Below are 25,116 nucleotides of genomic sequence, written 5' to 3'. Positions count from 1 at the left end.
TGCTGCTCTTCACCAACTGGAGTGGGGAGATGAACTCAGATGCCCAAATCCTGAGTGGCACAGATGAGTGTCGCAAGACACCCAGTGTGCTGATGTAACCCATCCCAGAGAAGCCATCAGGAGCTCCAGGGAGAGTTCTGACAGTGCCCAGTGAGTTCTCAACAGCCTGTGGCTATCCAGGGGAAGGGGAAGTCCATGTCACACTGTACCCATATCCACAGCAGGTCTCCAAGGTGAACTGCCCATATCCTAGCATTGCTCTGTGAACATTGATGGATGATTTGAGGGATTAACTAAACTTGGTATAGCAAGAGAAGATAGGTAGGAGAGTTGTTTAAGCATTTTAAAAGATGAAGTAGGAAACTATTTAAAAGCCTGTGCTATATCATGTGAAAGCGGCAGTGCTTTAGTGTATGGTGATTCCTTGAACACATTTCAAGAGTTTATTTTGCAACTAACAAATAGGCAATTGACCACATCTCTGGAAAGCACTCACACTGAAGGAGTTGCTCATTCTAGATTGCTATGTGCACACCATCTCTTCAAAGAGGGGGACCCAAAAAGATCTGATGTAGAGGTACACTAATCTTCAAACCATGTTTGTGACTATTTGATTGTTGTGGTGTAAATTTGAAATACTATTCCAAGAGGAGGTTCTTCAGAAGTTATGCTGAAGTGCTGCTTTATTTTTTGTACTTGCACAACTAGTAATTGTAATATGGTGGTAATTCTGCGTATATGTCAAAACAGTAGTTACAAATGCAAATTTTTCTACACGTACATTTATTTCAAGTGTGAGGATGGTAAACATGCAAATAATATTTCAAGACTTCCTCCAGAATATGGAGAACTGTTGCAGTTGTCTGGTAAGATTTGCTATTCATAAACAAAGGGCATTCTCAGTGGCCTGGTTTACCAGTGCAGTTACAGGAGCAGGAAATCTTTTTAGTATTCAAAATAATGTTATATCTATTAACTTGGAGAACTCCGTTTCATTTTCTTACAGGAGGATAATATGCAAAGAGTACTGCCTGAGCAAGAAACTGTCTCTGTTGCCTGGTGTTTTGCATTGCCCCTTTGATGAAAAACAAAAGGAAAAGCTGCTGTTTTAAAAAAAAAAAGTTGAATGAGAAAGTGTTTTTACCTTTAGGAGGTATGTTAGGCCCCGTGAATCTGCAGAGACTTCAGCACTTACTGCTAGACCTTGATGCAGAAGGTACAAGGTTGATCTTTGCTGTTTATAGCTTAGTTTTCATTTTTATTTAATCTTTTACTCATGGTACGTGGTCTCTATCGCGCCAATGGTGTCTTTTCTATCGCCTATACTGGGACTAGTAAATGCTTTAGTTGGGTGTGGGGAAATAGCTTTGTTATTCCAGGTCATGTCGATTGGGCTAGAGTTTGGCATCAAGACGATCTGGTATTAGCAGACATTTTTCAGGTGTAAGCTGAATGCTATGGCTTAAGCTACGTCTTGGTAGCCTAAGTGCACCTTCCGGTGCACCCTTATTTTGTTACGACTTACCTCATCTTTGCCTGGATAACTTATTAGTTTATTGGGGGGGGGGGTTGCGAGGAGGGTGCCGGGCGGTATGTACATGCCCCAGGGCTGGCCTAAAGAGGGCTGTCCCTCTTGATTGTCCCACTTTACTGCTAAATCCACCTTTCAGGGGTTATTTCATACCCCTTTGCCATTATGTTCTAACTTAGAAAATGTAGCCTATTGCTGCCATTCCATAGGCTATACCTTGACCTGTCTTTTTAGCGTGGTGGGGCTATTGCGCTCATTGTTGGGCTTTCAGGGGAGGTGGGCTGGCGACGGCGTTATGTAGGCTGTTTTGACAAGGAATGGTCAGGTATATCGTGTATCATCGATTACAGAACAGGCTCCTCTAGGTGGGTTTGGGGCACCGCCAAGTCCTTAGAGTTTTAAGTGTTGGTGCTCATCATTCTCAGGCGGATGCTTTAGTGGGTGTAAGCTTCAAGATTTAGGGCCAGGCATAGTGGGGTATCTAATCCCAGTTTGGGCCCTGGCTTTCGTGGAGTTCAATTAATCGTTGTTCTAAGATCTTCTTTGATGGGGAGGCCTTATTGGCATCTTGGGCTTGTGACAGCTTAGTTGCTTTTTAATCTTAGCTACTTGGATAGCATGTGACCACTCTTTACGCCATTATAAAGTTAATTTGGGTCTCCTGTATGACCGCGGTGGCTGGCACAGGATTTACCAACCCTAGATTTGCTATGGCTAAGTCAAGTTTACACTCATTGCTTAATATTAACTACTGCTGAGTACCCGTGGGGGTGTGGCAACTGCAAGGCGTTCTGGGCTACGGTTGTGGTGAGCCTGATACCCGCTCCTGTCTACCTAATTAAGGTGTCCAGGGCACCTACACTGGAGCACGGATACTTGCATGTATATACCTAGCAAAAACTAACAGTAAGGTTAGGATTAAGTATTTTGTCCTTGGGTGTGTGTGGCAGCCATCTTGACATCTTCAGTGTCATGCTTTCTATAAGCTACAAGGACGTAAAATTTGGTGGGTAGTTGGTTGATGGTTTGTCATCATGGTTTGTATTTTTTTTTTGTTTTTGGAGAGGGGCCAGTTTTGGGGTTAATTCTGTTTGTTTGGGGGTGGTTGGGGAGTGATGATGGTGGCTGGTTGTCATTTTTGACAGTAGGAAATAGAGAGGAAGATTAATTGAAAGTATATTGAAGGCAAGTGGTTTGGACAATGTAGAGATAAATGGTTTAGTTATTTGACAAAAAAAAAAAATGTCAAGATAAAAAAAATAGATGCATAAAATGGAATTTAAATGTTAATTCCTAGTAAATGATAAAATAATTAATATGTCCGGCAAGCATTACACTATCTGTTGTGTAGAGGTAGGTACCGCGCCCTCCATGAATGGGGTCAAGTGCATCAGTGCTAAGTTTGGGACGACCTTATCCGTCAGACCATGACGTTCTGGGTGTTAGGGGATTCATATGCTCGACAGTCATGTGATGGACATGTCAAGAGGAAGATAACAGCTGCTGTGCACTTGAAGGGCTTATTGAAGAGACGCTAAAAGAAAACAAGTGTAGGAGGTCGGTATGCCAAGGTATTGAACTTAGGAAGGAGTATTCAACCGACCACTTGTATCTGTGAAGAGCAAGGAGGAGAGAATGGGGCAAGTTATAGTCCTGAAGTTACAACCAATAGTGCAAAAGAGCAAGTATAGGAGAGGTATGTGCTTGCAGGGCAATAACCTAAAGTATATATGACGTTGAGTATCTTGTTGAGTCACCATAGCTCGGTTCTCGTGAGAAGCGCGATCAATAGATAACCATGTCCTCTGGCTTGGGAGCGCTTGAAAGCTGTTGGTCAGGAATATTACCTAGGAGGTGGGCAAATCCTGTAGACTAGGGGAATTCAAAGGTGTACTGGGACATTCCTCATTCACAAGGTTGGGTGTTGTGCATAGTAGATAAGGTCCTGGGTCTTTGAGTAATGCTTGTGGCTTGGCTGCAATTAAGATACAAAATTACTGGAATCAGCTCTTGTTGTACAGTTCATGAAAAAAACCTTTCCTAAGAAAATTGTGATAAGAACGAATGGTTGTAATACTAGATTGTGTTGCCCTAGCAGAAAGGGAACAGACTGCATCTCCATTCATGTTTCAGCTGTGTCAAAAGGAAATTTAAGTATTTAGACTGTATTTTGGGGAAGGGGCAATAAAAGATAACAAAGAGGGGTCATAATTAAACTCCCACGTCTGATCACAAAAAGTAGGCTTGAGGTTTTCTCAGAGCTGTGGCATCTGACATCCTCAGATTCCTAGGTTAGGGCAATTGACTAAGTCTTTGATTGAGACAACTGACAACTTCAAGAATAGCTAGTGGAGAGGTAATGCAGAAATTAGGACCTCACAAGAGATCGATTGCAACTAATTCAGTTGCAGCAGGAGCACCAGCTTGTATTAACTCCGTGGCAGCAGCAGGAGGAACCCAGAATTCTAACACTACAACAGACACATAGATATCACATCTTAACACCTTTAATTCAAAATCTAATAGCAGAACCTAATGATGGAGAAAAACATCACCAGTGTGAACAAATGATACCCATTCCAAGTAAAGCAGAATATCAATTCTGACAAAGAATATTTAGTCACTCTGGCTAGATGGTTTCATGATAAATCCTATAGAGGGACACGGGCAATATTTATCCAAGTACAAAAAATATGGCCAGCAATAGCCACCACAGGAATTTAGCTCCAGGAATTTATGCCACCACAAAAGAGAATCACAAATGGCTGCCTGACTTGACATGAGTTTTCAGGCAGCAGACTGAGTTCACAATTAGGAGAATGACCATGGACTGATTTCCATTCTCAGGGAATGCAAAGAGACCCTGCAGACATACCACCTGTGGCTGGGTGGTAGTCAACCAGCTGTAAGGCTGGGCAGAAGCCTTTTTTTCCAACAAAAAAGACTTATTCAGGAGGAATAATAGAAGCCTTCTTAAAGAAATCAGTGCTCATTTTATAGCAAATATGATACCAAAATTTTCCAGATAGAAACTTTCTACAAGAGTTCTGAGTATTAGAAAGCAGGCATTCTTTATTGAAGCATGCTGATCACTTGGAGGACCCTTTCTCTAATTAATTGCCCTGAGTGTTGCATACCCACTGATTTACATAATCGTTAGCTATCCCCACTTACTTGATGTGTATGTTTTACTTTATTTTACATTCTCACACCCCTTATCAGAAATCCTTATATGGTTCTTTGGGGGTCGTTTTCCATGGTCTTCAGCATCTGGTGTCCTTTTTAGGTAGCTGCTCCTTGACCCCCACTTTTGAGTAAGCACAATATTCTTTATAACTCCTGTTTTGTCAGCCTTGCAGAGCTTAGCTGGCATCCTACTTGTCTTCCAGGACTTCTGTTTGATTAAGTTACATCCTATTTTTATTTTTCCAAGGCTATACTGTTCTGTTCTACTGTCCTTATCAAATACAATCAATCAGCTTGCTAACAACACCAAGGTCACATAAACATTCATGTATTCTCACACAATCCCCATATGAATCATTTATTTAAAGAGTTGGCCTCAATGATCATTGTAGGTCCCTCAGAATATTTTCTGTGTGAACTTATGTCCCAGTTAAGGCCTGTTAGATGGTGATGAATGCTTGACTTAGTATGTTAACAAGTAGAGAAGGATCAGTCTCTTGATCAGTAACTGACTTTTGAGGATCCTTTGTGGTTTCATATCAATAAACATTTTTGTCCTATGACATTCTTGTTGGCCTTCATACTGTTAACTTTGTTACTTGTTATAATGCTGTATGTAAAAGCAATGGTAAAATGCATTGAAATGGTTTTGTTTCCCTCTCAGTATATTAGCAGGTATGCTTAATGAATACACGTGTGTTAAGGTAAGTGTTAAGATATCTAGTCAATGCAGATAGCTCCGTGTGCAGCTGCAGTGCCAGCTGCAGACTGGGCTCTGACAGGCAGTAACCGAAGGAAAGAGATTGTGAACTAGTGCCTTTTTATTTTGCATTTTAATAGTTTCCTTAAAAGGGGTGAAGAAAAGTGATCCTAAAAGTTTCCCTAAGAGAAAAGCTGTCCTGGGGGTTGGAAGAGGCCAGAAGCCATTGAATTTTTCTATTCAGACAGCCCTGAGAGTTCTTGGGATCAGTAGTGGGGGAACCTCCTGCTTTGTGACCCAACATTGTACCAGAGAGAAGACCAGCCATTTTCCATGACAGAAGCTCTCTTCCTCCATGCCTCTCGGAGCTGGTTTTGCAGCAGCCTAACACTGGAGTGAGGATTTCTCTCTCCAGTTCTTAGAAAGTGCCGAGTTTGAGTTATGAGGTTACAGATAGAGGGGCTAAAGTTATTTGTCATGCGTTGACGGGCTGGAACAGAGAGGAACAGAGACAATTCACAGAATGACTAGGTTGGAAGAGACCTTCAAGATCATCAAGTTCAATCTGTGCCCTAACACCTCAACTAAACCATGGCATCGAGTGCCATATCCAATCTTTTTTTAAACACATCCAGGGATGGTGACTCCACCACCTCCCTGGGAAGACCATTCCAGTACTTTATCACTCTTTCTGTGAAAAACTTTTTCCTAATATCCAACCTATATTTCCCTTGACACAGCTTGAGACTGTGTCCTCTGGTTCTGTCAGTTGCTGCCTGGTGAAAGAGACCAACCTCCACCTGACTACAGCCACCTTTCAGAAGTTGTAGAGAGTGATAAGGTCACCCCTGAGTCTCCTTTTTTCCAGGCTAAACAACCCCAGCTCCCTCAGCTGTTCCTCACAGGGCTTGTGTTCCAAGCCCCTCACCAGTCGTGTTGCTCTCCTCTGGACACGCTCAAGTGACTCAACGTCCTTCCCAAACTGAGGGGCCCAGAACTGGACACAGCACTCAGGGTGTGGCCTCACCAGTGCTGAGTACAGAGGAGAATGACCTCCCTGTTCCTGCTGGCCGCATGTTTCTGATACAGGCCAGGATGCCCTTGGCCTTCTTGGCCCCCAGGGCACAGTGCTGGCTCATGTTCAGCCGGCTGTCACCAGCACCCCCAGGTCCCTTTCTGCCTGGGCACTGTCCAGCCACACCATCCTCAGCCTGTAGTGCTACAGGGGGTTATTGTGGCCAAAATGCAGGACTTAACACTTGGATTTATTAAACTCCATCCATTTGAACTTTGCCCATCCATTCAACCATTCCAAGTTTCTCTGCAGAGCCCTCCTACCTTCCAACATATCGACACACGATCCCAGCTCAGTGTCATCCGCAAATTTACTCAATACCCTCATCCATGTCATTGATAAAGATACTGAACAGAACTGGCCCCAGCACAGACCCCTGAGAGACATCACTGGTGACTGGCTGCCAGCTGGATGCAGCACCGTTCACCAAGGTCACAAAGTCAGAGCCAAGACCTTTGGGGATCCCAGGAATCTCTCTAGTCATGGCAGCCCCACTCTGTCCCACCTCACCCAATCCCAGATCTTCCCATGCCCAGAAGGCAACTGGGAGTAAGAGGATAAGCCCAAGTAAGGTGTTCCCATGAATACCTCATGTGTCCATTAAATCTCTGCTCTGCTCACACCACTCCCTTGTAGACAGAGCAGAGCCCTGCCCAGGATCTTTCATGCATTCACACCTGTCCCTTCTGATATACCACTGCTCCCATTGATCCTCACAGGTCACCTGAAGCAATTCCTGCTGCCTGCTCAAGTGGCAGCTGCTGAGTACTAGGGACACCAAGCTTGTCATCACCCTAGTGGCACAGCTCCACAACACCAGTGCTGCCAGCCTGTCCACATGTCCTTCTCCCCTTGGCAGGGCTGAGCCATGTATAAATGTCAAGGGCAAGGGTGGCAGAGGGTGGCAGGGCGTCCTAAGGCATAGTCAGAGTACCACAGCCACTGGGCTGAGTCCTGCTGCTGGGGTTGGGGCCAAGCTACAGTAGGGCAGCGAGGTACCCTGAGGGTTTTGGCTCACCAGTGAGCCTGATGGCTGCCTCTCGTATGGACTTCTGTGGGCTCTGCAGGTACATCGCGGACTGGCGCAGGTACCCATCTGCTCTGTCTCTGTCCTCTTCCAGCTGAAGAGAGCACAAGGGGACAGAGGGAAGGGTTGGCATTGTCTCTTCCCCTTGAACGGGCAGCCTCTACATCCAGGACTGGCATCCTTGCATGGACACTCCTGATGGGCAGCCAACAATTGGGTTGGAGGGAGCATAGAGTTGGTTACTCCACAGGGACCCTCAATGCTGTCCTGATGCCAAAGCACAGCTGGGCTTGGGCTCTCTTGGCAGCCTGGCTCAGGGAAGCACAGGAGTCTGGAGAGGAGCCTGCTGGGCCACATGCCAGAGGGGAGTAGTGTGTGGGGAGCAGGCTGTTGGAGATGAGTGCAGCAGTAGGCAGGGGCCACAGCTGCCAGCCCCTCACAGTGGGTATTGAGGCAAAGGGCTTGTTCAGACAGTCTGGGGCTTTGAGGCCACTCTTACCAGGCACTCGCCAAACCTCCACAGCTCTTCTGATTCCAGAAGCCGCACAAGATTCCATTTTTTCAGGAATATCATTGCTTGAATTAGGGTTTCCCAGGAGGCCTGCAGAGCAGCAGAGACTGGGAGATGGCACAGCATCCCAGGGCACAGGCCCAGCCAAAGGCCAGAAGGAGGCCAGAATGCTTCAGTCTTTGCAGCATTAGAGCAGGCTGAGCCCACTCACAGGGGATACAAGTAGCTCAGTGTCCCCACCTCTGCCACAAACTGGTTTTCATCATACATGTGATAGAAGAGTGGGACCAGGCTCTGGCGCACGCAGTCCTGCAGGGCCCATTCTCCTCCTTCACCCACCAACTCCATCACTGCTTGAAAGAGGTGAATGGAGAGCAGCTGCACATGGCTGTCATCCTAGTGAAGAGAGCAAGAAACTCAGCACTGCCTGCTCCGAGCTGACCTCGGCATGGAACTGAAAATCCACAACGGAACAGTTTCCTGGCAGCATATAGGGGAGAGGGGGGGAGGTGAGGGGGGCAGAGGAAAAGAGGTGGGCACAGAGCCTTACATTGTCAAAGAGTGGCTGGAGTGCCTTAGCCAGCTGCAGAGCAAGGGAACTGGCAATTGGCACGTCTCTGTTCAGGAGCAGCTCACTGAGCACAGAGAGGGTCATCCACACAACCTCCCTGTCTTCATCCTTCAGCACCTCTGTGAGCCCTTCACTCAGGTTTTGCATACTTTCAGCCTGTGTGGAACACACTGCAATGTGATGCCATGAAAGGCTGCATTGCCAAAAGCACTCCAGGAGTTTAATTCCATGCTAATGCCCTAGAACCCAGAAGCCAAAGGCTTTGGCCAGACAAATAGGGAGTCAGGAGAGCTGGAATAAGGAGCCTATCTTCTGAAGTCCATCCAAGTGCAAGCCACTGTGTTACTCAGCCCCACACTGCCTGCCCAGCTTCAGTTGGGCAGCCTGCTTCTCACCATAGACGGTCTCTTGCAAAGTACTATCAGGCATCTCAGCACCAAGAGACGCATCACTCTGCTCTCCTTGAATAGGTAGATTTGGACAAGTTGTAGGATGCGTACATCCCAGTTGTCTAACTTGAGGTAAGGAAGGACCTGAAACACAGCAGTGAGAGTGTCATATCACCCCAGGAGCAAGGGACAAAGGGCACAGAGCAGAGCCCACCTCAGCTCCTCCTTCACTGACTGGACTCCCCTGCAGCTGCATCTCCAAGAGGGCAGGGTGCTGGGACACAGCTCCACAAGGCAGTGCTCACCATCAGGCTCACCTCAACAAGGAAGGCCATGGCAGCCACCTCCCAGCGTGCCTCCTCTCTGCGAAGCAGCCTGAACAGGTATCGTGCAATCCGGTAACACAAAGACTGTGAGATCCTGAGCATTGCTCTGGCAGGGGGAAAAAGACATTGTTGACTCTGAGCAGGGTGGGCAAACCTCACCTGGGACTGACTCACAGAGGCCTCTTCTTTCACCACTACTTCTTGCAAGGAGGAGGGTGGAGCCAAACACCAGCAGGCTCATTTCAGGAAGGAAGAGGCTGAAAACCACCCTTTCTGCCCACGGGGCAGTTCTGTCCCCCAGGCTGTCAGTGGCCCTCAGAGCAACCTCCCTGTTCCCAGTAGGCTGTCCTCAGTGAGGCTGCCTGCAGACAGAGCTCCTGCTCTGTGCCATCACCACAGAGACTCTGGCACTCCTCATGGGAAGAGATGCTGGCACTTTGGGTTGTGGCTTCCCCAGTGCACCCAGCCCTTCAAAAATTGTCCCTCTGCTGTACCATCCCTCAGTGACAAGTCCCTCTCACCCATGGTCACAGGATTATGCATACACTGTGGAGAAATAACAGCTGGAGTGAGGAGAATGAGGCTCTCACCTGGCCAGAAGACCCACTGTATGGTGGTGGGTGTCAGTGTTGAGGAGTGTGTCCCAGCCACACTCACGTTCCACTTCAGACACCACATCCTCATACTCAAGGTGACAGAGCAATGCTTTCATGGTCATCAATGCAAATCTGTGTGCAGAGAAAAGCCCAGGTCATGCCAGGAATCCTGGCCCCAGTTCCAAGGGCACTGTGGAGATGGGATGACCAGAATGGAGCACCTGTTGGGGTTCTTGGGCAGGCAGTGCTTGTGCTGACATCGCTTCCAGAATGCATTGACTTCCACTGGCATCTGCTCTGTGCTGGAGAAAACTTGGAAGAGCAGGGCCACAAAGAGGTGGGGAAAATACAGAATCAACATCTCTGGGCCCTGGGGCAGGTGAATGATCTCCCACAGTGCTCTGGTTGCCTGCAAAAACCAAAACAGTCACAGACCACACTCAGCACTGAGTCATCTGTGTGGCAGGGTCCAGCCACGGGAGGATGAAGGTCAGGTATTGCTCTGTGCCAGGGGGACCAGCATGTGCCCTGGCTGCCTCTGCACCTGCCATGAACAGACTTCTAGAACACCATATGAGACATGGGATGCAGTGATGGATGGGGGACAAAGAATGGAGAGATGCCAGAGAGGCAGCCCTTGAGGATGTGCTTGGGCCTAGCCCAGAAACTCACAGCCAGAGGAAAGACATCTGAGTTGTCCTTATCAGAGGTGGACGTGCTGTGCAGTGGCCAGTCCTCCAGCACACAGAGGAGCTCTGGCAGCACCTTCTCCACAATTCTGCTTGAGGAGATTATTGCCCTCCACATGGCCACAGCAACTCTGCAAGCCCAGAGCTCTGTGTCAGTGGGGTTTTGGCCACAACACTGTGGCCTGGCCAGCTGCAGGGTCCTCAGCTGGTCAGCAGCTCTGCCTCTGCCCTCTGCCCCTCTTCAGCAGCACCAGGCCACACTGCTACTGTGAGTAGCACACGGCCAAGTGATGGTGCCTTGAAGGACAGGGAAGGAGCACGGCAGCAGGGTCTCAGGCCAACATGCCATGACTGGGAAACAATGGCATGAGAGGGGCCTGAAAATCTTCCTCTTTCTGCCACCATATGTGGGGCAGTGTGTCTACATGTTTACGAGCTCTCAAGCTGATGAATCCTGATCCCTTCATGCCAGTGGGCCTCATACCTGTCACATGATGGGGCACACCGCAGGAGGGTCACCACCACATCAAGAGGCTGTGCAAGGGTCATCTCCTGCAGGGTCTTATCTAGTCTGTGCTCAGCCGACACATCCGTGATGAATGCAAGCCATTGGTAAATGTCCCTCACAATGGTCGGCACCTGGAGGAGACATGGCAGGGAACTGGAGTGCCACTAGAGAGAGCCATTTCCCCAGCTTACCCCAAGAAGTGTTTTCCTTTGCAATACACCGCACTGGACTTAAAATCATTGACACGGTTGTCTGGGGCTTTGAGTCCATCCTTACCAGGCACTTTTCACCCCTCCATTTCATTTCCAATAGCTCTTCAAACTTCCTTTCTTGCAGGAATGTGTTAACTTGAAGCAGAGTTTCCCAGGAGGCCTATAGAGCAGTAGATACCTGGAGATTTAACCACTGCTGAGACTACAGAACCTGTATCCCTGCATGTGGGCAAGGCTCAGGGTCTTTCCCTTAGTGGGAGGATGCAGCAGCTGGGAAACCAAATTCATGAGTCTGGGCAGAGTGATGGGTCAGCCCCCACCCCAGGCAACTAGTAGTGCCAGGACAGGAGAAAAGAAGTATGCCAGAACTGCTGCTCTGTAGCTAAGTGGAGGAGGATGCAGTGGCCATTGGCTCCACCAGGCATCAGCAATCAGCACAGGAGGCAGCCAAGTCACAGCCAAATTGAACACCAGCATTTAAGAAGTTCTAACCTCTGCCACAAATTGGTTCTTGTCATGCAAGTGGCAGAATAGTGGGAACAGGCTCTGGCGTACAATTCTCTCTAGGGGCTTTTTTCCCTCTTCCTCTACCAACTTCATCACTGCTTGAAAGAGGCGAATGGAGAGCAGCTGCACACGGCTCATATCCTAGTGAAAAGGAAGACAGCGAGAACCTCAGAACCGACTGCTCCAGGCCCACCTGGGCATGGAACTGAAAATCAACAAGGGAACAGTTTCCAGGCAGCACCCAGCACCTGTGGTGGGGGGCATAGAGCCTTACATTGTCAACGAGTGGCCGGAGGGCCTCAACCAGCTGCAGAGCGAGGGAACTGGCAATTGGCACATCTCTGTTCAGGAGCATCTCACTGAGCACAGAGAGGGTCATCCCCCTCACCTCCCTGTCATCATCCTTCAGCACCTCTGTGAGGCTTTCAGTCAGAGCCCACATTGTGTTGGCCTGTGTGGAACACAACGCAATGTTGTGAAGCCATGAAAGACGGCATTGCCACAACCACTCCAGCAGTTCAATCCCATGCTGCTGCCTCAGAGCCCAGAAGCCAAAGGCCTGTTCTGATGGAGTCTGGTAGATAAATGGCAAGTCATGAAAGCTGGAAGAAGCTGCCCATCTTCAGAAGCCCATCCAAGTGCAAGCTACTGTGTTACTCAGGCCCACACTGGCTGGCTGGATGCCTGCTTCTTACCATAGAGGGTCTCTTGCAGAGTACCATGAGGCATCTGAGCACCAGGAGACGCATCACTCTGCACTCCCTCCATAGGTAGTTTGGGAAAAGCTGTAGGATGCGTTCACCCCATTGCTTTATGTTAAGGCAAGGCAGGATCTGAAACACAAATCAGCGACAGGGATACAAAGCTGATAGAACCCTATCACTGCACAGGGCTAGGTATGGACAACAGTAAGGGCATATGCATAATCAAAGGCAGTAGAGGCTGAAGAGCACCCCTGTGCTTCCACTGTCCTGCACAGGTTGCTCACTCTGTCCATCAGCTCTTGGCGGCCTCCAATATCTTGGCCTTGAGAAAGCATGATGGAAGATGAGGAGCTATCACTAGAGTAGCACAAACCATAGGTATCACCCCAGGAGCAAGGGACAAAGGGCACAGAGCAGAGCCCACCTCAGCCCCTCCTTCACTGACTGGACTCCCCTGCAGCTGCATCTCCAAGAGGGCAGGGTGCTGGGACACAGCTCCACAAGGCAGTGCTCACCATCAGGCTCACCTCAACAAGGAAGGCCATGGCAGCCACCTCCCAGCGTGCCTCCTCTCTGCGAAGCAGCCTGAACAGGTATCGTGCAATCCGGTAACACAAAGACTGTGAGATCCTGAGCATTGCTCTGGCAGGGGGAAAAAGACATTGTTGACTCTGAGCAGGGCGGGCAAACCTCACCTGGGACTGACTCACAGAGGCCTCTTCTTTCACCACTACTTCTTGCAAGGAGGAGGGTGGAGCCAAACACCAGCAGGCTCATTTCAGGAAGGAAGAGGCTGAAAACCACCCTTTCTGCCCACGGGGCAGTTCTGTCCCCCAGGCTGTCAGTGGCCCTCAGAGAACCTCCCTGTTCCCAGTAGGCTGTCCTCAGTGAGGCTGCCTGCAGACAGAGCTCCTGCTCTGTGCCATCACCACAGAGACTCTGGCACTCCTCATGGGAAGAGATGCTGGCACTTTGGGTTGTGGCTTCCCCAGTGCACCCAGCCCTTCAAAAATTGTCCCTCTGCTGTACCATCCCTCAGTGACAAGTCCCTCTCACCCATGGTCACAGGATTATGCATACACTGTGGAGAAATAACAGCTGGAGTGAGGAGAATGAGGCTCTCACCTGGCCAGAAGACCCACTGTATGGTGGTGGGTGTCAGTGTTGAGGAGTGTGTCCCAGCCACACTCACGTTCCACTTCAGACACCACATCCTCATACTGAAGCTCACAGAGCAATGCTTTCATGGTCATCAGTGCAAATCTGTGTGCAGAGAAAAGCCCAGGTCATGCCAGGAATCCTGGCCCCAGATCCAAGGGCACTGTGGAGATGGGATGACCAGAATGGAGCACCTGTTGGGGTTCTTGGGCAGGAAGTGCTTGTGCTGGCATTGCCTCCAGAAGTCATTAACTTTCACTGGCATCTGCTCTGTGCTGGAGAAAACTTGGAAGAGCAGGGCCACAAAGAGGTGGGGAAAATACAGAATCAACATCTCTGGGCACTCGGGCAGGTGAATGATCTCCCACAGTGCTCTGGTTGCCTGCAAAAACCAAAACAGTCACAGACCACACTCAGCACTGAGTCATCTGTGTGGCAGGGTCCAGCCACGGGAGGATGAAGGTCAGGTATTGCTCTGTGCCAGGGGGACCAGCATGTGCCCTGGCTGCCTCTGCACCTGCCATGAACAGACTTCTAGAACACCATATGAGACATGGGATGCAGTGATGGATGGGGGACAAAGAATGGAGAGATGCCAGAGAGGCAGCCCTTGAGGATGTGCTTGGGCCTAGCCCAGAAACTCACAGCCAGAGGAAAGACATCTGAGTTGTCCTTATCAGAGGTGGACGTGCTGTGCAGTGGCCAGTCCTCCAGCACACAGAGGAGCTCTGGCAACACCTTCTCTGCAGTTCTACGTGAGGAGATTATTGTCCTCCACATGGCCACAGCAACTCTGCAAGCCCAGAGCTCTGTGTCAGTGGGGTTTTGGCCACAACACTGTGGCCTGGCCAGCTGCAGGGTCCTCAGCTGGTCAGCAGCTCTGCCTCTGCCCTCTGCCCCTCTTCAGCAGCACCAGGCCACACTGCTACTGTGAGTAGCACACGGCCAAGTGATGGTGCCTTGAAGGACAGGGAAGGAGCACGGCAGCAGGGTCTCAGGCCAACATGCCATGACTGGGAAACAATGGCATGAGAGGGGCCTGAAAATCTTCCTCTTTCTGCCACCATATGTGGGGCAGTGTGTCTACATGTTTACGAGCTCTCAAGCTGATGAATCCTGATCCCTTCATGCCAGCGGGCCTCATACCTGTCACATGATGGGGCACACCGCAGGAGGGTCACCACCACATCATGTGGCTGTGCAAGGGTCATCTCCTGCAGGGTCTCATCCAGACTGTAGTCAATAGATAAATCCGTGATGAATGCGAGCCTTTGGTAAATGTCCCTCACAATGGTCGGCACCTGGAGGAGACATGGCAGGGAACTGGAGTGCCACTAGAGAGAGCCATTTCCCCAGCTTACCCCCAAGTAATGCTTCCTTTTCTAGCTCACTATGCTGGCCTGAAAGTCTGTTGGATGCCCAGCAGGCCCAGCTTGAGAATGTACGCCTTTGTTTGTTGGCCAAGTCCTTGCCATAGACAACTTACTTTCTTCAATCTGGAGGTGCTACTTCCCATGATCACATCCAGCATGACAGAATCCTCTGTTTTATGGAAGTCACCATTTGGTATGTCCTCAGAGGCGATGCTGGTATTGTCTTCAGGATCAGTAAGCTTATGGTAGTTTAAAAATATCTTAAGGTCGGAAAAAGAGGGATCTCAAATCTAGTGCTCTGCAGCAGTGCTTGGCTGTGCTGCAACAACAGGTCCAGCCCAGGCAGTGAAGTCTGCAAGTACCTGTGCATTTCTGTGGAAGTGGCGATGGGTGTGATTCTTCTTTTCTGGCAGTTTCTCAACTGGATTTGGCAAAAAGCAAGCACAGTCAGTGCTGAGGGACTACAAGAGAGGCTGGAGAACATAGCTGAGCCCTGCACTCCCCAGCAAGGGCCAGCTCTCAGACAACAGCTTGTGGAGACACCAATCCCTGTTCTCTCTGGCTGTCCCCTGGGGCTGAGGGTGCCCAGTGGATGGAGCAGGGCTACTGGGGGCATCAGCTCCATTCTCATTTCCCCTTCTTCCCTGGGGATGTCCACAGTGCATGGGATGGCCCAGCTCAGCCACTTACCTGCCTGCAGCAGCTGGACTCCCTCTACTTCTTGAGGCTGCTGTGCTGGAGCAGCCCCAGGGCTTTTATCATCATCCTCATCCTCCTCCCCCTCCTCCCCTTCCCTCCCGTTCACCGAGGTCAATCTGAGCATGCTTGGGGTTCCCTGCATTGGGGGTTCTCTCCGTTTGATGCTGCTGGAGCTTGGACTTTGAGGGCTTCAGCCACAGGGATGGGAGATGTCCTGGAAAAGAAGACAGGGGTCAGCAAGACATGAGGCGGCTATGCAGGGCCTCCTTGCAGCCCTGCTCTGTTCTCTCCTGTCCTCTTGTGTCCTTCAGGGTTATGTGGGTGGATGCTTTGATGCCAGAGACGGGTCACAAAGTGCCCATATGGTGGTGGGTCACAAATGGGCCATGAGACATGACATCCACTTGGCAGTGCCTACGTCATAGTGGGTAACACAGAGTCAGTGGCATGTGCCATCCAATTGTCAGTTCCCATATCATGGTCGGTGGTTGCCATGAACATATGTTTGTTGATGGAGAGATCACTTTCACACAGCAGAAGTCAGAACTATGGGCATGTGTTGCTTTGAGGATGTCTCCACCAATGCTCTTTACCTAGATTTTCTGTCTGATCCTTTCTCAAGCCCCTGTGTCTTCATCCTCTAGGGTTCTGATGTTTGTCCCAGTGGGTCAGACTGCAACCTCCCAGGCCTCTCATCCTATAGTCCAAAGAGAGAGGGGAAAAAAAACCACACCATATCAAAGCCACCTTGTTTGTACACAATAAAAGGACAGTACAAGCACAACCCAGAAGACCTTACCTCAGCAAGGTATCAACACGTGACAATGCCAAGAGTGTGGGTAGTGGGTGCCTCTGCCACACTCTACCCCAGAACCACAGTCATGATCTGTTGCATCCCAAGACACAGAGAAGGATGCTGAGGCAGGGATGCCTTGTGAAGAAACACCCCTTTAAGTTAGGGTGACACAAAGAGTTGCTCTCCCAAGTTTCTTGCTGTTGTATATTAATAACCCAAGTTATCCTTTGTCGTCCCTTAGGAAAGGGATGACAGTTCTAGAATGTTCCTCAGTCCTAGAATGTTCCTTGCTCCTGCCTTCCCTATTGGTCCCCATTCCTCCCCTGAATCCCAGTTGGTTGCTACCCTATAACCCCACCCCTGTACTGCCCCTATTCTCTTTACCCACTGGGCCTTGGACCTGATGCTCTGCCTCTCTTGTCCCATATATAATCCTGGACCCTTCCTTGTTCTTTGCTCTTTTTCCCTGGTCCCCTTCAGTGTGCTGATAATAAAGGTCACTGGAATACCATACAAAGAGCCCCTCCTGTACTTCTTCGTCAGCTCTCAGATAACAACGTGTAGTTCAAGCGTCTGGTGCACGCTGAGCTATCCCCTTCTCGTAGAGGATGCTCTCGGGAAGGCGGTGACTTCAGCAGCTCCTGCCACATCACTGCAATGATCTGACCAGTGTCTTTGGATGGGTGTGCCTCCAAAGTTCAAAGTAGCTGCAATGTTACCCTTGCAATGCCTACTATAGATGACCATTCTTCAAGCACCATTAGCAATGAACAATCAAGCGACAATAAGAGCAATAAGCATGCATTAATAACCAACATCATAGGAACAATTAACAGTAGCATTGGTCTCTGTCGCAGACCCTATCCTTATCCCATCCACTCTGAGCTCCTTCCCCAGAGGTCCCTCCACCTCCAGTTCCCACAACACCGCAACTGGAAGACATAATGACAGAGACTGGAAGGAGGCAATATTGGCCTCCACTGCCACCAACCAGAGGGCAGATTCCAGTGCCCCAAAAAGGGCCCACACAATCATCAAGCACTCTCCATCCTCTTCAGAGGATGAGAACAGCAACTCCTCAGATCCCGAGTCTGAGCATCGCTGGGCCCAGACACAGAGGGAAGCCACTCAGGAGAGTGACTCAGAGTTGGTCAAAAAGATCCTGGCCTTCCCCCTAATTTGCAAACACAGTAGGAGGGTGACTGCCATCAACACCTGGGAGCCAGTCCCCTACAGGGAGTTAAAAGAACTTTGTAAGGTGGCAAAAGAGCATGCTAGAGGATCCCACTTTTTCAAAAACCTACTAGAGGCTACCTTCTCCATGCATGTTCTAGTTCCACATGACATTAAAAATATTATGAACTGCCTTCTCTACCCTGCCAAATACATGTTATGGGAGAGGCACTGGAAAAAACATCTAAAATCATTATCTAACAAATATGCCAAAGATGCCAACAAGCAAAATTTGTTAGTGGAACAGATTGCCAGAGAAGGTGACCTCCAAAAACCCCAAGCAAAGTACCTTCCTGAAGATGCTCTAGCTGTCATAGCTACAGCAGCAAAGACCTGTCTGCTCCTCACGCCTGATGACAGTGCTCCCACCCAGAGTTTTGCAAGCATAAAACAAGGGGCAACAGAAGCCTTTGTAAAGTTTATTGACTGATTGAAGACCACACTCGAAAAACAGATTGAGAACCTGGAGGCTCAGAAAGAAATTTTAGTAAAAATGGCTGTGATCAACACAAACCATGAGTTTGCAGGTCAGTTTTGAGGAGCTCTCCCCCCAGACACAGAACCAACCATTGGTTGAGGTGTGCACCAGAAAACATGGTTGCCCAAGCAGTGGCAAAACGAATTGCAGAGGGAGTCTCTGGAGCTTTTGCCATCATATCATCCAGAAAAAACTCAGTATGTTTCAGCTGTGGGGAGCTTGGACATGTTATTATAGACTCCCCTGAAAAGCCCTTTCTCCAGGACCATCAACCAGATCATTGGTGGCCCCAAAGACAGCCTAGGATCCAGCCATATTTGGGAAACTCCCAGCAGAGTGCAGGACAGCCCCACGGTCTGACACCAAATCAAATGCCATATCGCTCTGTCCTGCCTGCGAGGTCCACTGCCAACCATCAGGAGCAGGGAAATGGACCACAAGTGACACCATCACCATGGGGTATCCCTGAACACATTGCCAAGATCCAACACACGGAGCAATACAGGTGGGAACCCAGTGCTAACTGGTAACCTCCCTATCAATTGACTTCACTGATGAATACATACACCGCATTCCTACCAGGAAGTTTGGGCCATCCGATGGGTCATTCCAGCATTTTAATTATCAGAGACAGTATCATGGGCCTGAACAAATTTACGTTATTCCCAAAGTCCAGACTGTCGGCCCTGGAAAAGAGATTTTTGTACAGATTTGGTATATTGACCCTCCTTTTTATCTCTCAAAAGAGACACCAATTGCACAGGCTTTCCTCCTGCCAAGAGACAACCCAGAGCGAGTTCCCCCTCAACCCGACCATCATGTGGATGCAGACTGTGGGCATGAGCAAACCCATCATTGAGTGTGGGCTGTTTGTAAGGGGGAGGAGGTCCACTGCCCAGGGATGCTGGACACAGAGCAGATGTCACCATCATCACTCACTCCCACTGGCCAGCAAACTGGGAATTACAACCAGGCAGGGATGATCTCAGGGATTGGAGACGTGGCTGTGTTGATGTGAAGCAAGAGAAACATCATAGTTGAAGGTCCCGATGGCAAAATTGCCACCATCCACCCATTTGTGGTGAGGGTGCCTATTACACCCTTACCCTTACAATAGGGCAGGGACCTATTGTCCCAATGGGGAGCCTCTCTCTGTCTCACCCAGGGATTTTTAATTGGGGCCACTGTAGAGTGTGCACCCACCATCCCTCAACTCATGTGGAAACACCATCCAGTGTGGGTTGACCAGTGACCCCTTTCCAACATAAAACTGTGTGTGCTAGAGGCCCTCATGGAAGAACAGCTTGCCAAGGGCTACATCACAGAGACCACCAGCCCTTGGAACTACCCTGTCTTTGTCCTCAAAAAACCAGGCAAGGACAGTTGGAGGCTCCTCCACGGCCTTCACAAAACCAACAAAGTCATTGAGGACAAGGGTTCCCTGCAACCTGGCCTGCCCTCATGATTGATCTCATCCCAGGACTGGAAGCTAGCTGTCATTGACATCAAAGACTGCTTCTTCAATATCCTGCTCCATCCTCAAGACACCTCAAGATTCACTTTCTCTCTGCCCTCTCCCAACAGGCAAGCCCCACTCAGGCAGTAACACTGTCTGGTTTTGCCACAAGAAATGAAGGACTCGCCATCAATCTGCCAGTGGTACATGGCTCACATTCTGTCCCCAGTGCGGAACGATCATTCTCCTTTACATGGATGATATCCTTATCTGTGCTGAGACACAGATTTATCTGGACTTGACACTAACAAAAACCATCCAGATCATCAAAGCAGCAGGCTTTGAAATCCATGAAGACAAGATGCAGCACACCTGCCTACCTGGGACTCCAGATTCATGAGTGGACAATCATGCCCAAGCAACTGACCATCCGGGATGGCCGAAGACCTTGTGAGATTTACACCAACTATGCAGGTCCAGCAACTGGGTATCCCTGCTGGGGATCATGACGGAGGTCCCCACACCACTCTTCAACCTGCTCCGCAGCAGCGAGGACCTAGATTCACCATGCACCCTCACATCAGAGGCCAAGGGATCCATTACAAAGGTTCAAGAAGCCTTGTCTTCACAGCAAGCCCACCACTTTGAACCCAGCCTGCCTTTCTAGCTTGCCATCCTGGTAAGGCACCACACTTTTACTCACTAATTTTCCAATGGGACAAGACACTGAGAGACCCACTCCTCATCACTGAGTGGGTCTTCTCACACAATCAACCTTCCAAGACTGTTACAACACCTCAGGGATTAATGCCTGAATTAATAAAAAAGGCTAGGGCTCGCCTCTGCTCTCTTGCAGAGAGTTCACATGCATCTACCTTCCATTGAAAACTGGGGATTTGGAGCATTTGCTCCAAACCAACGAGAGCCTCCAGTTCACCCTTCATAGCTATATGGGGAAAATTTCAATTCATTTATCAGGACATAAAATATTTAAATCTGAATTTAATCTGGTCCCCAAATTACTTCAAAGCAGTACACCTCTCAGGGCCCTGACAGTTTGTACTGATGGCTCAGGGAAATCCCTAGTCATCACTAGTCAGTGATGACTTGGAGGGATCCCAGGATGCAGGAGTGGGAATCTGACATCCAGGTGGTCAAAGGATCACCACAGATTATAGAATTAGTGGCCATCATTAAAACCTTTAAGAAGTTTCAAGAACCTTTCAATCTGATCACCAATTCAGCATATGTCACTGGTGTAGCTATGAGAGCTGAACATTCTTTTCTAAAAGAGGTCTCCAATGTAAATTTGTGTTAATTGCTTTCTAAACTAATATACCTCATTTCCCACAGAAAGCAACCATATCATGTGATGCATGTGAGGTCACACGCCAACCTCCCAGTGCCATTGCAGAAGGTAACGAGACAGCAGACACATTAGCCATGCCAGCTGGGACCACCAACATCCCCAATATTTTCACACAAGAGAAGTTACCACATTCCTTATCAGAATGTACCAGCTCTCATGTGGATGTTCAAGTTACCAAGGGATCAAGCTAGAGCAATTGTGGGCACCTGCCCCAATTGTCAATCATATCAAATACCGCCAATAGGATCCAGGGTTAATCCCTGGGGGCTAAGTACATGCCAAATATGGAAGACTGATGTGACTCGTATCTCATCCTTTGGAAGGACAAAATACGTTCACGTGTCCGTACACACATTTTCATGAGTGGTTTTTGCATTAGCCCACATGGGAGAAACTTCCAAGTGCAGCTGTCCGGCCAGAGAGATGCGTCCCAGCTAGCTCGCCAGCACAGCTAGCAGAACAGGGGGCACTGAACCCGATAGCTGCACTTCAGGTCAGCGCCTCAGGCCATCGCCCTGCGTTATAGCAGGGGACGTTGCCAGTTTCAGGACGAGGCTGAAGAATGGCTGCGGACAACAGGAAAAGAAGAGGGTGCTCTCCAGTCAGAGCAAATCCAGGTTTATTGAAGGTCCTAGGGAGGCCAGCAACTGAAGAGAGCAGGGGAGGGATTACATGAGGTTATAAAGGGTGTGGGCAGTAGGGGTGGAACCAGTACAGGAGCAAATGGGAATCTAGAGGGGAGAGGGGTACACAAGACTGACATACAGAAAACACCAATGAAAACAACTTAAAGGAGGGGCCCCAGCCCCTAAACAAATCACTCTGAGCCCTCAGCTGAAGTTTCTGGAAAGAAAGGTGGTAGCGAGGAGTGACTGGAGGGCACTGGGGCAAAGGATACATCCAATCGCTAAGGAAACCAGGGCAGACTATAAAGAGATACAGGGTTGACATGGCAACTGGGGTGACAGGCAGAAACTGGGAGGGGAGGGAGAGCCAGGGCAGAACCATTTTAACCTATAGGGGGAACGGAACAAACCAACACAATACAACATCCAAGGACACCATCTGGCATTCCTCCTTGCATTTGCTATGCTGAGAGTCCCTGCACTGATAAAAACTGATAATGGACCTGTCTACACCTCCCACAATTTAAGAGATTTCTTTAATCAGTGGGTGGTAAAGCACACCACAACTCACTCTTCTACAGATCCCATCAGACTTTTAAGAGAGTCCTTGATCAGCAGCAGGGAAGAACAGAGACTATACATCCTGTTTAGAGGCTCTGTGTAAGGCTCTGTAGGTTATTAATTTCCTAAATTAATAATAATAACCAATAATAAAACCAATTAATAATTGGTTCAGCCTCAGAGCCAAATCCCCCACCACTGCTCATCAAGGACCGAGAAACAAAACAAATATCACGGCCTTTCTCTTTGATTACCTAGGGGAGGGAGTGTGCCTGTCTGCCCACACCATCTGGCCCCAAATGGCTCCCAGCAAACAGCATAAGACCATACCTTTGCTCTGCAAGTACTGCTCTTGCGGCAATTAACTCAGATCCTTCCGGGACCCTTACAGAGACACCTGAGAATCAGAGAATGACTGCCTGGAAACAGAGACAACATCAAACACCCATGCACCAAAGACCAAGCCATCCCATCACCAGGTCACAAACAGGACAAGTTCCTGAACAACCCTCTGCATTGTCGGTTTAGTCTGAGTTGCATCCTCCCACTTATTTGTCAATCTTACCCTAAGTCTTGCCCCTTGCTGTAGAATGTTCCCTGCCCCTCCTCCTACTTGGCTATCTCCCCTTGTACCTGCCCCTGGCTCTGGAAATCCCCTTGGAAATCCCCTAATATTGGAAGCCCTATTGGTTTATTTAAACTGTTCCCCTCCCCCTGTGTTACCCCATTAGTTTGAGTGTTATAAACCCCACCTCTTGTTGCTGGTCCCCAATCCTTTCCCTAATGGCTGGAAATTTGTACCCTCCCCTGAGACCTCCCCTGTATAAGAATCCCTGCACACATGTTGTCCCTGGACCCTCCTTAGAACAAACCTCCTTGGAACCTATACAAAAGACCTCTCCCTCATTCTTCCCCCTCCCTTCAATGCTGAACCAGCAAAGCTGTAGAGCTTAAGCCCTACAGCTGTATCCTAGACTCTGCTGCTTTCTGAGAACAGCCCACTCTTGGCCTAGTGCTAGGAGCTGGCTGGGGAAAATCTGGCACCACATCAACAGCTGCTACAAAAAGTTCCTTCTCTGACTCCCTTCTCCTCAACTCCTCCCACTCCCAGAATCCTCAATATTTATTTACCTGCACACCCTCATTCCTACCCTGAAGACTCTCACTTACCTGTATTCCCACTGTTGGGGAAACAAACAGGACAGGACTGCTGGTTCCTTGATCTTTTATTGCAGTATCAGCTTCATTACCTGGTTGAGACAGTAGGAAGATGGCAAAAGCTCATGTACAGTCAGCAGCAGCCAAAGATTTCTTTGTTAAGAACATTTTAAAAATTTTCTAGCCCACAGTATATTGCTGAAGCTTACAGACACTTGTTCTAGCCAATTACTAAAAGTACACGTACACCCACTTCACACAATGCTTGCTTGTCTTCTTTCTACACCACTATTAAGCTTAAAACCTTCTACTATCTTGCTAAGCATATTTTCTTATTGCTGTCTTAAGGTCTATCTTAGCCAAGCCTAAAACTCAAGGTATTGTTTAATGGCCTTGCTTCCTATACCATTGTAACTTTTTCTACCTTAAGAGTTTGCAGCTGCAGCTAGTTCAGAGTTTTCTGTTTCTAAGGCCTGCTTTCCCAGCTTTCTAAAAATTTTCTTACCTTTACAGTTTCCCATGTCCACAGCTCCTACAGCCTTCCCAAACTTCCCATATTCTGCCTCAATGCTGCTTCTGCCAGCAACCAACCGAGCATCCCCACTACGTAAAATGGTTCTGCTGGCAACATCTACCTCAATAACATTCCCCCAAATCCCTTTCTTCGTCCATTTTTCACAGTTGTTTTTAAAAGAGGAAATAAAGAGGGAGGAGGGAGGAAAAAGGAAAGCTTTGGAAGGGAATGACTTCCCTAAAACTAATAACCTCCCATTTAAAACTCCAAACAGAAACACCCTTAACATCACCCTACCACCAAGATGGTTGGCAAACCCATGCCAGTGAGGTCCTTCTGACTGTCCTGGTCTTCTGGATGTCCATGAGAACAGCAGAGGTGGATACATAGTTAATAGCACAGCCCAAAGAAAACATCCGAGTTACCCTTGCCAAGACTCTCTGCCAAGAAAACATGTGCCTGTCTATGGGCAGTGCCAGCAATCCACTGGCCTTGTGCCTGGTAGGGATTCTGCTAAAGCCCAAAGAATACCCCTTCACGAGGAAGGAACTCAAGCTGGTAGACACTTGGGATGAGTGAATGAGGATCTTGGCCATGCAGGGGGGGTTCCCAGAGGAACCCCAGGAATTGGAACTTTTGGGGTCCTCCAAGGCCATTTATTGTGCAAAGTTTTATTACAGGCCCTCGAGTAAACCATGGTCTGCATCAGAATATCAAAAATCTATCTGCCTAAAGGATGTCTCACCTACCAACAAAATTTACAATTCAATTAATTGGGGCCATTACACCAGCAACACACTATCCGTGTCCTCTTGCCATCCCAGAGTTCTTCCCCAGGATGTGTTCCTGATCTGTAGAGACAGGGTGTGGGCAGGAATCCTCTCTCATCTACAGGGAGGTCCTTGCAACCTTGGCCAGCTTACCATCCTAACCCCAAACTCAACCAAAATTCACGATTCATAAAAGAAAAATTAACTGGCCTGCCAAAAAAGAGAACTTGTACAATTTGATGAAAATTATAACTGCAGAATTGTTGATTAACATCATAAGAAGGATAATGATGTCCCTTTTTCTACCACGGGTTGCCACCACAAAGGCTTTCAGTGAGCTTTCTCACCTGGAGTGTTAGCTTGGTAAGCAGGCCAACCTAACATCTGTGGTGC

General features: G+C 48.7%; 2 protein-coding genes and 1 non-coding gene across 3 annotated transcripts; all 3 read right to left on the bottom strand.

Moving 5' to 3' along the window:
* Window positions 1-1,475: 1,475 nt before the first annotated feature.
* On the bottom strand, window positions 1,476-2,456 carry LOC143692289 (18S ribosomal RNA). Its single transcript, XR_013180188.1, has one exon. It is a non-coding gene; the product is annotated as an 18S ribosomal RNA (ribosomal RNA).
* Window positions 2,457-4,022: 1,566 nt separating this feature from the next.
* LOC143692285 (maestro heat-like repeat-containing protein family member 7) lies at window positions 4,023-13,830 on the bottom strand. The gene is made up of 8 exons (XM_077172268.1): window positions 13,658-13,830; window positions 13,060-13,174; window positions 12,524-12,661; window positions 11,086-11,240; window positions 10,134-10,321; window positions 9,907-10,044; window positions 9,308-9,422; window positions 4,023-9,134 (listed from the first exon to the last, which is right to left on the bottom strand). Exons 1-5 carry the CDS (start codon window positions 13,783-13,785, stop codon window positions 10,267-10,269), a joined length of 591 nt encoding a protein of 196 aa, XP_077028383.1. The 5' UTR covers window positions 13,786-13,830; the 3' UTR covers window positions 4,023-9,134; window positions 9,308-9,422; window positions 9,907-10,044; window positions 10,134-10,266.
* On the bottom strand, window positions 13,785-23,655 carry LOC143692256 (maestro heat-like repeat-containing protein family member 9). The gene is made up of 5 exons (XM_077172165.1): window positions 23,452-23,655; window positions 15,177-16,459; window positions 14,837-14,991; window positions 14,336-14,483; window positions 13,785-14,072 (listed from the first exon to the last, which is right to left on the bottom strand). Exons 2-5 carry the CDS (start codon window positions 15,219-15,221, stop codon window positions 13,785-13,787), a joined length of 636 nt encoding a protein of 211 aa, XP_077028280.1. The 5' UTR covers window positions 15,222-16,459; window positions 23,452-23,655.
* Between the last annotated feature and the right edge of the window lie 1,461 nt (window positions 23,656-25,116).

This window comes from Agelaius phoeniceus, chromosome Z (assembly GCF_051311805.1).
Source record: "Agelaius phoeniceus isolate bAgePho1 chromosome Z, bAgePho1.hap1, whole genome shotgun sequence".
In the NCBI taxonomy this organism is placed as follows: Eukaryota; Metazoa; Chordata; class Aves; order Passeriformes; family Icteridae; genus Agelaius; species Agelaius phoeniceus.
The sequence above is the reverse complement of the archived record's forward strand: the minus strand, read 5'-3'. Positions and strand labels throughout refer to the sequence as shown.